Raw genomic sequence first — 12,634 nt, forward strand, 5'->3', positions numbered from 1 at the left:
TTTAGTCTTTTTTGGGTAAAAAACAAATTAGATTATGATTACCATATAGTGTTTCACGCATCTGAAATAATGAATGTTATCATTACCTGACAAAATACACTTGTTTAATGATCAAAAGCTTGTGGTGTTTTCCCGAGCTATTTTAAATCCACCAGGATACCCGTCAGATACAATTAGACATTTGGTTTTCTTAGAAATCCACAGCACTGTAGGGGTGCAGGTCTTTTGAAATCAAATATTTGCTGAATCTAGTTATTCTATTCGTAAGTAAGTCAGTAAGCCCCTTCGGCTGCTCCCTTGTTTGCACTCACCACAGCAAATCAGAGGTGGATCTGCATGTTGAACTGGCCCAAGTTTTATGCAGGATGCCCTTCCTGATGCATCTCCACATTACATGGAGAATGTGCCATGGGTGGGGTTTGAACTAGGAACAGGAAAGTGCATTAACCACTTGCCACCACTCTTGCCCTAGTTATTCTATTTGCACGTTCAGAGTTGGCTGGAAATTTGTGAACGCAAAACAGAATAAAATAAAACAAACAATTCAAGATTTGTAATGCTTATTTTACTGTAAGAGCCACAAATTTAAATATGATGCATACTTCACATTTCATTATTTTGTTTTATATAACGCCTGAGTCGATCCTTGTCATTTGATTGGTGGTTTGTATGTCATGTGATATGGATTATTCATCTCATTTGCTATTGTGTTCCATGTACCATGCAATTTTGGTTCTATTAAGCATGCTCACACTAGCGGCGACGACACTTAGCTTAAAAACAAACAACGGCCCGACATAGTGCCCAGACTCGCTGGGTAAGGACAGGAAGGGTGGATGCACCATTACACTGATGAACATTCTTTATTTGTATAATATTTCATGTTATTTGTTACATATTAGTCACAAATATTAAAAACAAATTGCCATTGGCTGGATGTAGCATTTGCTGCAGTGTTAAAAATCTATACATACAGTATCTTTAATCTGAGCCTCAGAGAGCTGATCAGACACTTCAACACCATGAGACAGAATATAAAGAATTTTTTTCCCATTAAATCTTTGTCAGTCACGCTGGATGGATTTACTCTGCAGCACATTAACTGGCACACTGGCAGCACGGTGGCTTAGTGGTGCCTCACAGCAAGAAGATCATGTGTTCGATTCCAACCTGTGGCCTTTTTGTGTGGAGTTTGCATGTTCTCGACGTGTCTGCATGGGTTTCCTTGGGTGCTCCCCAAGGTGCTCCCACATTTAAAGACATGCAGGTTAGAAACTTTATAACTGTCCAGGTCTTCCTTGCAAAAGAGGTCTCGATCTCAATGGGGCTAACCTGATTAAATAAAGGTAAAAAAAAAAAAAAAAAAAAAAAGGGTCTTTGACGAAGATATTTCATCTCGTCTGACGAAATTAGCCCTACTCTGTGCAGGGTGCCACTATGCCACTACATCTTTAGATCGATAACAGTTGTTGGCTGTTCTACTACTGTTTAAAATGCCATTTATAGAACCTTCAACTTCACATAAAAAAAAAATATAGAGAGAGAGAGAGAGTAATATGTAACATCTATTAGTAAAATAAATTTTGAACAGACTGCAGACTTTTGATTCTTGGTAAGTTTAGCCGCAGTTGAAAATGGAAGCTGTAGAAAACAGGGTGAAGAAGGAGAATCGGAAGAAGGAAAATAAGATGATGTTGATCAAAATTAGAATAGGAAACTGTCTTTATAAAGAATTATACCATTCACCACACCCCGTATACTCATTTGCTGCATTGACTTTGAAGACGCAGTGTGAAGCCATTATCTCATTTCAGCTTTTCTATTTTGCTTTTTGAAGAACTTTAATGTCGTACCAGTATTTGTTATACCCAAGAAAGTTCACATGAACATCATTAAACAACAAAAAAAAAAAATCCCAAACATAACAGCAAAGTCTTTCTACCCAAAAGCACCAAAATGCACCAATGTTTGAGCACTTTTCAGAGTTTTCACATCACACTGACAGTGTTTTCATTATGTCAACCTGAGACCCTAACGGCTACTAGTTTGGATTCTGTGCATAATCATAAATGTATTTAAAGGACTGACTCTCACTTGCATAAATGATGAAAAAAATGCCAAGGAATTGAATGACAGTAATCGCTTTTTTAATCCTTACTTTAGACATCATCTAAGCCAGTGGTCACAACGCTGTTCCTGGATAGCACCTGCCCTGCATGTTTTATAACTCTCCCTGGTCCACTCCCAGGCAATTAACTCTGTCAGGTCTGCTTAGCCAATCAAGAGCTGGAGAACACCAATTAAAAAAAAGTAGGGAGATGTGGAAAACATCTGAACCCGAGTGGTGTTCAGTTGTTGGACTTCTGTGCTAGTCACAGTTTGTCCATCACGAACACCATGTTCGAGCACAAGGGTGTCCCTAAGTGCACCTGGCACCAGATGATCGACTTTGTAGTCGTATCATCTGACCTTCGGCCACGTGTCTTGGACACTCGGGTAAAGAGAGGGGCAGAGCTGTCGACCGATCACCACCTGGTGGTGAGTTGGATCCGCTGGGAGGGGAGGAAGCCGGTCAGACCTGGCAGGCCCAAACGTATCGTGAGGGTCTGCTGGGAACGACTGGTGGAACCCTCTGTCAGCGAGGTCTTCAACTCCCACTTCCGGGAGAGCTTCTCCCAGATCCCGGGGGAGGTTGGAGACATGGAGTCCGAGTGGACCATGTTCTCCACCTCCATTGCTGATGCAGCCGCTCGTAGCTGTGGTCGCAAGGTCTCTGGTGCCTGTCGCAGCGGCAATCCCCAAACCCGGTGGTGGACACCGGAAGTAAGGGATGCCGTCAAGCTGAAGAAGGAGTCCTACTTATCTTTGTTGGTAGGTGGGACCCCAGAGGCAGCTGATAGGTACCGGCAGGCCAAGCGTGCCACAGCCCGTGCGGTCGCAGAGGCAAAAACTCGGGTCTGGGAGGAGTTCGGGGAGACTATGGAGGAGGACTATCGGTCGGCCTCGAAGAGATTCTGACAAACCGTCCGACGCCTCAGGAGGCGGAAGCAGCTCTCCACCAGCACTGTTTACGGTGCGGGTGGGGAGCTGTTGACCCTGACTGGGGATGTTGTCGGGCGGTGGAGGGAGTACTTCGAGGATCTCCTCAATCCCATCGTCACGTCTTCCGAAGAGGAAGCAGAGACTGGGGACCCAGAGGCGGACTCATCCATTACCCAGGCAGAGGTCACCGAAGTGGTTAGAAAGCTCCTCGGTGGCAAGGCTCCTGGGGTGGATGAAATCCGTCCTGAGTACCTTAAGTCTCTGGATGTTGTGGGACTGTCTTGGCTGACACGCCTCTGCAACATCGCGTGGTGATCGGGGACAGTGCCTCTGGATTGGCAGACCGGGGTGGTGGTACCTCTGTTTAAGAAGGGGGACCGGAGGGTGTGTTCCAACTATAGGGGGATCACACTCCTCAGCCTCCCCGGTAAGGTCTATTCCAGAGTACTGGAGAGGAGAATTCGACCGATGGTCGAACCTCGGATTCAGGAGGAGCAGTGTGGTTTTCGTCCTGGTCGCAGCACACTGGAACAGCTTTACACGCTCCATCGGGTGCTCGAGGGTTCATGGGAGTTTGCCCAACCAGTCCACATGTGTTTTGTGGATCTGGAGAAGGCGTTCGACCGTGTCCCTCGGGGCACCCTGTGGGGAGTGCTCCGGGAGTACGGGGTCCGGGGTCCTTTGCTAAGGGCTATCCGGTCCCTGTACGACCGCAGCAGGAGCTTGGTTCGCACTGGGGTGGTTTGCAGCCGAGTGTGAGGCGTCCGGGATGAAAATCAGCACCTCCAAATCCGAGGCCATGGTTCTCGACCGGAAAAAGGTGCTTTGCCCTCTTCAGGTCGGTGGAGTGTCCTTGCCTCAAGTGGAGGAGTTTAAGTATCTCGGGGTCTTGTTCACGAGTGAGGGACGGATGGAGGGTGAGATCGATAGACGGATCGGTGCAGCGTCTGCAGTGATGCGGTCGCTGTATCGGACCGTCGTGGTGAAGAGAGAGGGTGGCTGGGCGCTCCCTTAGAGATAGGGTGAGGAGCTCGGTCACTCGGGAGGAGCTCGGAGTCGAGCCGCTGCTCCTCCACATCAAAAGGAGTCAGCTGAGGTGGCTCGGGCATCTTTTCCAGATGCCCCCTGGACGCCTCGCTGGAGATGTGTTCCGGGCACGTCCCATTGGGAGGAGGCCCCGGGGAAGACCCAGGACCCGCTGGAAGGATTACATCTCTCGGCTGGCTTGGGAACGCCTTGAGGTTCCCACGGAGGAGCTGGGGGAGGTGTGTGCGGATCGGGAGGTCTGGGCTGCTTTGCTTGAGCTGCTGCCCCCGCGACCCGACTCTGGATAAAGCGGAAGAAAATGGATGGATGGATGGATGTGGAAAACGTGCAGGACAGGTGCTCTCCAGGAACAGGGCTGGTGCCCCCCCTGATCTAAGCAATGTCTTTCAAAGTGCTGGTAAATTCTAATAATTTGAATACCAACATCTACAAGACCATAGCATAATCTAAACTTGATAGATTGGTAGGATGTTAATTTCAATACTTAAACACATTTTACAAAAATTACTTGTGATATTTATGTACAGAAAATGTCAAACACTGGTATTTCTACTCAGTTGATACTGTCATAATTAACTTTTACCCGAGTACCTTCCTGATAAGATTTCTGGACTTTTATTCAACTGTAGTTTTATAGTACTTTATATATCACCGGATTTATTGAGACAGTTACAGTCAATAGAAAGTACAAATAAAAGAATAATAAATGTTGCACATCATTCCAATCACATTTACCACAGCAGTAAACAGCTTCCTAGATGCTTATTGTCCTTGCATAATTTCACTGTTGCACTTATATACGGGAGCAGGCCTCATTAATATAACCTCAATCGGGACTCTGTCAGTGTTAACATTCACAACGGAGACCTGAGTCAAGCTGAAGAGCTTCGTGTTTTTTTGTTTTTTTTTAAACCACACAGAAGCACAATCAGTGCTTTTAACAAATTACAAGGTTGCATTTATAAACAGTCTGAATCTAGGCCAATATAGAAGGTCCCCTTCCCTCTGAAAGGCACAACACAACAGTCCTTATCAAAGTCTTAGAAACAACACTCAATACCACAACACATTTACTGCCAGACACATGAGAAAACGTGATTGTGCACTTGACTGCCAATATGCAAGAGAGTAGACTTTCATCAAAGATGTAGCTGAACTTAGTTTATATCTCTAGGTACTTGAGCTTACGTGGTCACCAGGTAGACAATATGTTCTCTATAACCAAGATATCTCATGAAAAATTTAAATTTGACTTCTGGTTGCACAGCACAGACATGGGAACCAATGTCACTCTGACTTAGTATAGTCTAAACTCAAGGATAACAGCAATGTCACACAAGAGTTGATCAGCTCTGTCTTGAGTCTATGACCCAGACTAAATGCCAGACAGGATTCTTTGAAAAGCACTTTTATAACAGCATTGACACTTTGGCCTCTTTCACGTCACAACATGTACCACTACGGAAGACAGTCAACTCGTAAACTACAGAGATTTCACATCAACTTTGTTATCTTGCAGTTTCTTGAAAGATCGCTTGAAGCTGGCTCCAGAACCGAGCCACTCCCGCAAACGTTCATGTGAAAATGTCCAACTTTACAGCAGAAATAAGCGTTTACATCCTGATTTTGGTCTCTGTAGTTAGTTCCCCCATTCATGACAACCATACTTTGGAAAAAAAAAAAAAAAAAAAAAAAAAAAAAAAAACTTATCAGTTTAAGCTATTTTAAGCAACATAATTATGAATAATTAGGGGCGTGGCCAATGAGTGACCGCTGTGCAAAAGGGGTGCGCACACACCAGGGCCGTGATAGCAGTGGCTTGCAGCTGCTGTGGACTCACTGCTGTTTTTCATTTCTAAGGATTATATTACAAATAGGTTAAACTGGAGTTGCATCAGGAACTACCGATGCGGATCTGGCTGTATCTGCTGTGGCTACCCCGAATACAAAACGGGAGCAGCCAAATGGACAACAACAATATTACAAATATATGAGATAATATGACTTATGGCATAGTTAATTATGAAACATACTAAAGGGCCATTTAAAAAGATGGGGCTCCACTATTCTTGTTAAGAGAACCTTTAGTATTATTTTATTTGTATGTTGGCACTGTAGCATTAATTAGCATGTATGGCTTGGTAACATTAGCTCCACAGATGGTGAAGAGGTAACTGAGGCAATATGCCAGTCAAGCTGTGTTGTATCTACACCTAAGCCACAATTAATGAAAACCACCGCCCAGTCAGCAAAAACGTGTTAATCAAACACCCAAAATAAGATAAGCCTGTCGGTTTTGGCTTGTTTGGTCAGTCTGAGATAGGGGATGCGTTTGGGCTCCATTTGTCTTGCCCAGGTCACACTGGTCTTGCCAACGCTCCACCTCTTTACCCATTTAGGTACTGGATGGGAGTTAGGTGGAGTAACATCTAGAGCCAACCCATTTGCACTTCAACCAATTCTTTAGTAAACTTACCGGTGACTTTCCAGAGGATTTGTCTAGTACATATACAATCACTGGGTGAAACCCAAGCACAACCCCTGGTGTTCCCAAGCGGTCTCCCAGCCAAGTGCTTATCAGGACCCACTCTGGTGCACTTCTGAGATCTGATTTCATCAGGTGTTCTCAGAGCAACATGGCTGCAGCAGCAGCAAATAATTTTCCATAAAGACAAACATATTAAATAACAACAAGGTGTGATGGGACACAACTGTGTGAGGGTGTGAGTGAGAGAGAGTGAGAGTGAGAGAGAGAGAGAGAGAGAGAAAATTGTGCTGTTTCAGACTGCTCGCTCTACAATGGCACAAAGCCAGCATACACAACAGCAATGAATAAACTGAAATACAATAAAATCTAATCAAAATTACTGCTGAACGCCACATATTTAGAAAGTTGACAGATTAATTAAGAAGACAGTCTTGTATAAACTGCAACTCATACCAAGATTCTATGAAGCTCTACAAAAGAACTTTCACACGTTATATTAATATTGCAACATAGCAAAGTAAAAATACCAACTACAAAATATGCAGACGCTTCTTTCATAGATGTCAAGAAACATTTAAAACTCAATGTATAAAATGTTAAATAAAGGAAAAAATAACTAAAGCCAAGGCACAGATTTTCTTGTAATAGATTACAAATTAATAAATTGCCAAGAACAGTAACAGGTGCAGCCTGTGTATGTGCGTGCACATGCTTGCATACATGCGTGTGTGTGTTATTACTCACATAGTCTGGCAAGGCTGAGTTATTTCCCTGCCTCCCTCTCAGAGACTGTGTTGCCTGCTCCAAGACCTTGTTGTGCTTTTTGGAAAGCAAAGCAAATAAACTGTAGGACAGACAGAGTTTGAACTGCAATGAATGAAAGTCAAAGGACCCAAAACAAAGTCCTCACACTGCACATACTGACGTGTAAGAAATGTGCTATAAGTACTTAATTACCAACGTGTTGCCACAATTGTTTTAAAAACAACTGAGGATAGAAGCCTTTAGTGAAAACAGCTTATTATTAAACCCAGATCGGCTATTCTAAACAACAACAACAACAACTATGAGCATAATGACATAACGTTAACCAGGAAGGAGACCGTAATAGAACAAAAGAAACACAAGGGGGTGTAATAACTAGTATCTGAATCTAAAATCAATTTTAAAGTAATACATATGACTACACTGACACGTGACCACCAAAACAATTTAAATGTACTATGAAATGGCCGATGAATTGATTTTAATGTTATAATTTGGTTGAATTAAGCTTGTTATGTTGCTGCGCTATGCTATTTTCTATGCTAACAACATCTGGCTGTTCCTTCTGCGCTTCAGCCATGTTGTGTTTTCTGCTACTGTAAGTAGTGCCACCCCTGGTGGTGAATAAAAGGTGAGCAGATGCACTGCCAAGTGTCAACATGCTGCAGTACAGTAGTAAAAATCCAAAATCCTAATTTATAATGGAAAATGAATATTATTAAATGTACATTTAAAAAAAAGAAAAGAACTGCATCAGACTGCCTCATATCGCACCAAATCAAATCATTCAACAGCAAAAGTATGAATCGGATTGTTTTATATACACCCCTATAAACCTGCGTCATAACCTGTGTGTGCCGCTCACACTTTCTTAACAACTCAAAAGCTGCCCGCCTAAACATATATAAAATCACAGGTTCACTGGTCCACACCTGCATCTATCAGAACACCATTTCAGAGCTCATTACACAGTATTTTTTTTTACAGTGCTACTGACGGAAATTCATTCAATTCCTTCACCAACTCCATTAATCCTACAAACTTGAATAGAACAGGTGAGCTGGGCAACACAAAGACTGAACTAAAATTCTTTTGAGCATTATTTTTAAAAACCTATTTTATATATACTTAAGGTATTCAGATGTATTCGCTAAGCCTCAAAACTATACCTGTCCATCCATCAGTATTTTTCTGCCTTCTTTATTCAGACTAATTAACCAAATGATGGCTAAATAGACATATTTCAGCTCCTTTCAGGTGGACTACCTGTTTCTTTGCAGATTCATGTCAGTGGCCTTATTAAACATGATTACTCAGTACCCATTCTGCTATCAGTCTTTTATTCCTATCTCAACCAAAAGACCACCAAGCAAGTTCCACCTGGAATCTTTGCCCTCAACAAAGCACAGTGACTTCAGTGACTAGCAGCTCTGTCCTTTCGCACACTGATCCTGAGGCAGTGATGGACATTATAGAGGAGACAGCAACACAGATGGATTTCCATGCTGCTGGCCTGAACCCAAAATCAGTTTTGACGCTGAAGTGTTGACAGACACGGCACTCAAAGACACTACAAAAGTGCCCTGTCTTTTGGAGCGCACAAAACGGTGCAGTGAACACAACATTTCATTGTGTTACTCTCTTAAGCTGCATTTACAAGTTCTGGTACTAAATTAAGAAGCTAAAAGTAGAGTTCTGATGTCATATATTGAGATAAGAGGATTACTTTTGAAACATGGATGATTGATTTCTATTAATAATACATATGTAGAATAATGTGAGCTAAACTGGAGGTGTTGAGTCTCCAGACATTAAGTCAATCACCAAACGCATATGAATAGTCACACAAGCATGCGTGATGCCAATTACATCATTCACTGTTGCTGAGGAGATTGTGGACATGCGGGAAAGAGGTGAGCGGGAAGAACAATGCAGCATAAAGGGAATACTGATGGCACAATGATGAATATGAAAAATAATAAAGAAAAAAAAATGCAGAGTGACCATAGATGCATTTCAGTTTACTGCTGCCAGTAAATAAAAGGCAGCAGCCATGAGTCTCTCTGAGAGACAGCGATGGAATAGGGCTCACTCCTGCCTGGAAATTCCTGGCAGGAAATCCCCTTTATCTAGCCAGTCAGTTTATCCCAGCCCATCCCATAATAGTCATCATCATCATCATCATCAGACATGGAGTCAGTTGCTCGACATCACTGCTGAGCAGACATGCTGACTACAACTCCAAATGAGATACAGGGAAACAGATAAGACAATCTCTGAGTGTGCACGCACGTACATATCTTCATGGAAGGAAACGTTCCGGACCGTGTGACTTTAGTTAAGGCACATGAATGACTCGATGTCTGTGCTAGCTTTTTTTATGTTTTGTTGTGCATGTGTCGGGTGTATCCTCTTGAGCCAAAACCTTTGCCTTAATTTCCTCATGTTACACAATAAAATATAATTTGGCAACTTCCCCTCTCAGTCGTTCTTATTTTCTTGTTCTGTAGTGACTCTCAAGTTACTTCAATAACTAGGACTAGGGATGGGTATTGATAAGATTTTATCGATAGATACCATTATCGTTTCTGCTTATCGATCCGATTCCTTATCGATACCTTTTGTGAATTTTGTACTAAAAGTAGGCTTTACAGGTTTTCTATGTATTTCATTGAGTCTTAAAGTAAATAAATATGAAATTGGTCACTGTATCCTTGATCTCTGGACATAAATAAAAATAAACAAAACGGTGTTTCGCTTTGAAGTTATTAATTCCGACTGGATTCTATTATTCTAACTTGACTCGGCAGAGAGCCGCACAGCGTTTGGAGCTGTGTGAACAGAACGGAGGATGATTCTCGTTTCTTTCTCGCAACAAGACAGGAGTCCCAGTTAGTAACTTTAATCCACACAAAAGTGTCTCACGATTTCACATATTCTGGGATGAAAGTGGTGAAAAACAAAAACAAAAAAAGCTGAAACCCAAAATTACCCCCCAACACCTCGTGCACAAAAATGTTTGAATTCTAGAAGCTCTGAAATGCAATCTGGGACTATTCCAGACAATAAACTGCAGTGAGTGCAGCATCCATTTAGGTGAGGAAAAAAAAAAAAAACAACTTTCCTTATTCAAATTCATTCCAGTAGTATTCTGCTCTTCCTAGGATGCAGCAGCTTTCTAGCTTGGCAGATAGTTCTGGAGGAAATCACTGAAGAAATTAACACATTGAAAATATGGTTTGACCGAAACAAACTGTCATTAAACTTAAATAAGACAGGGCTGAAATGGAGGTGTAAGAGTCACTAGGTGTTCACAGGAAACACATTGATTTCTGTATGTATGTATGTATGTATTTATTTATGTATGTTCATTGTTAGTTGGTTTTGTATTTTTTCTGTTGTGTTTTTATTCAGGTTCTTTTTGTGTCTTTCTCTAAAATTGTATATAATCATTAGATTGGTTTTGGTGGTTTTGTCCCGCGCCATGACCGGCATGGTGGCACAATCCTCCGCTTCTCTTTCCATGTAAAAAAACTCTTGTAACAGTAGAATGTGCCGAAAAAGTGCTGATGTCCACGCCTTCTGCCTTTTTTGTGAAAGTTAGACGACGTCCCGGATCAACAAAGCCTTCACGTTGGAAATGATCTGGTTGTTTGAGCGGGATCTGAGCTTGTCGATCGGCGCTCGGAGCGCGCCGCGCTCTCAGACGCTGTGGGTGGTCTTTAAACCGGCTGGAGCACTCCTTAATCTGTGTAATCCCCATAAAATCGTCGCTGAAAGCCATCTAAATTTTCCGAATGGTGTCCACCTGGAGGTCTCTCACAGTTTCTGGAAAAATTTGATGCAGCAAAGCTCCAAATCGTTCAGACATTTATTCACAATAAAAATCCGATGAGAGGGGTGGACCAGTGTTCACTCAAAGCCTGCTCACAGGTGAATGACGCAACCGACAGGCGTGAAAAAACTCACGCATGCGCACGAAGGTTCAAGCTTGGCTGATGCAATCACACGTGATTCAAATCCATATGGTTTTTGCAAAAAATAAAAAGGTACGATACTTTTTGGACAGACCTCGTATTCTAGGTAGAATAAGATGGATGCAGTGGTGTAAAAACAAAGGGACAGAGAGGGTGGGAAAAAAGACTAAATATTTATCCTGCGTTCCATACCAAGACAAATACAGTGAGCGCACACTCACCTGATGATGCGCTGTGCAGCATATTGGTGGAGACAACGGAACTGTGCTGACATGTTGGCAAGTGCAGCCAGACAGTTGGTATGTAAGTACTTATCCTGGGAGAATGCACACAAACACAAATACAAAACAGTGACGCCACTGATTACAAATCAATCAATACTGTTTCCAATTTTGCAATCCAATCACAAAAAATTAAGTACAGTTCTGGCCAAAACAAAAATACCCAAGACACCTCAACTAAATCACACCAGGTTCCACGAATGAAAGTCAAGGAGGACACCACTATTAAAAGCCAGAAACAAAAGACAAAACTAATGTTCTACAGAGAGATCAAAGCAAAGCACAGCACTTTGGGAATGCAGCGCATCAGTTTGTATGCAAGCAAAATGAAGCCCATAAAGAAAGCAACACCTGCCTACGGTACAACATGGTGGAGGTGTTGTTTTGTTAACTCTAGTACTGGAGGCACTGAAGCTATCAAAAAATTTCTGAAATTAAAAACATTAAAAGGTATTTGAGTGACGATGTCTTTCCCAGTGTCAGAATACAAGGTTTGGGGTGAAGGTCTCCCAACAGGACAACCTACAGCACACACACACACACACACACATATACATATATATATCATTGAAAACCCTTGAGCTGTTTTTTAGACCTTTTTCGAGGGTGATACAAGTCTCTGCTCCAGGGTAGGTACTTCTAAGAAGCCCTTGGGTGAGGCTGAGTGCTGATTGGTTGTTAAGGGCCCCTTCACACATAGTACAAATGTGGTCTAATTGCGCATGAAGCAGGAATCATATGCAGAACGTGTAAAATCAAATTTGCCTCCAACGCCTCGTACACCTGTTGCTACAACTATTTGCACACACCAGTGGCTGAAAGACAGAGTGTGCGCTGTGCGAGCCCATCGAACTCTCTCGCGGCAAGTCTCGGCCAAATTCCAGCTGACACACATGAACATCTAACACCGCTTGTTTGGCCCTTAGAAAATGTGTGGCCATTCGCAATGTTAGCACGACAACAGTCAACAGACAATCACTGTCGAGCTGGATGTGAAATTTGTCTAAGTGCCCCACGACTGTTGAGTTGCAAAA

At 42.6% G+C, this 12,634-nt stretch overlaps 1 protein-coding gene across 2 annotated transcripts in view; it reads right to left on the minus strand.

Annotated features, from left to right (window-relative positions):
- Positions 1 to 12,634, minus strand: part of dym (dymeclin) — a 117,940-nt gene that overhangs the window by 58,986 nt on the left and 46,320 nt on the right. For both annotated transcript variants that reach the window (XM_034192258.1, XM_034192257.1), the window contains exons 13-14: positions 11,541 to 11,635; positions 7,322 to 7,421 (exon numbers count right to left, since the gene is read on the minus strand). In XM_034192258.1, the coding sequence (XP_034048149.1) occupies positions 7,322 to 7,421; positions 11,541 to 11,635 (195 nt within the window). The remainder of the gene's footprint in view (positions 1 to 7,321; positions 7,422 to 11,540; positions 11,636 to 12,634) is intronic.

This window comes from Thalassophryne amazonica, chromosome 17, assembly GCF_902500255.1.
Source record: "Thalassophryne amazonica chromosome 17, fThaAma1.1, whole genome shotgun sequence".
In the NCBI taxonomy this organism is placed as follows: Eukaryota; Metazoa; Chordata; class Actinopteri; order Batrachoidiformes; family Batrachoididae; genus Thalassophryne; species Thalassophryne amazonica.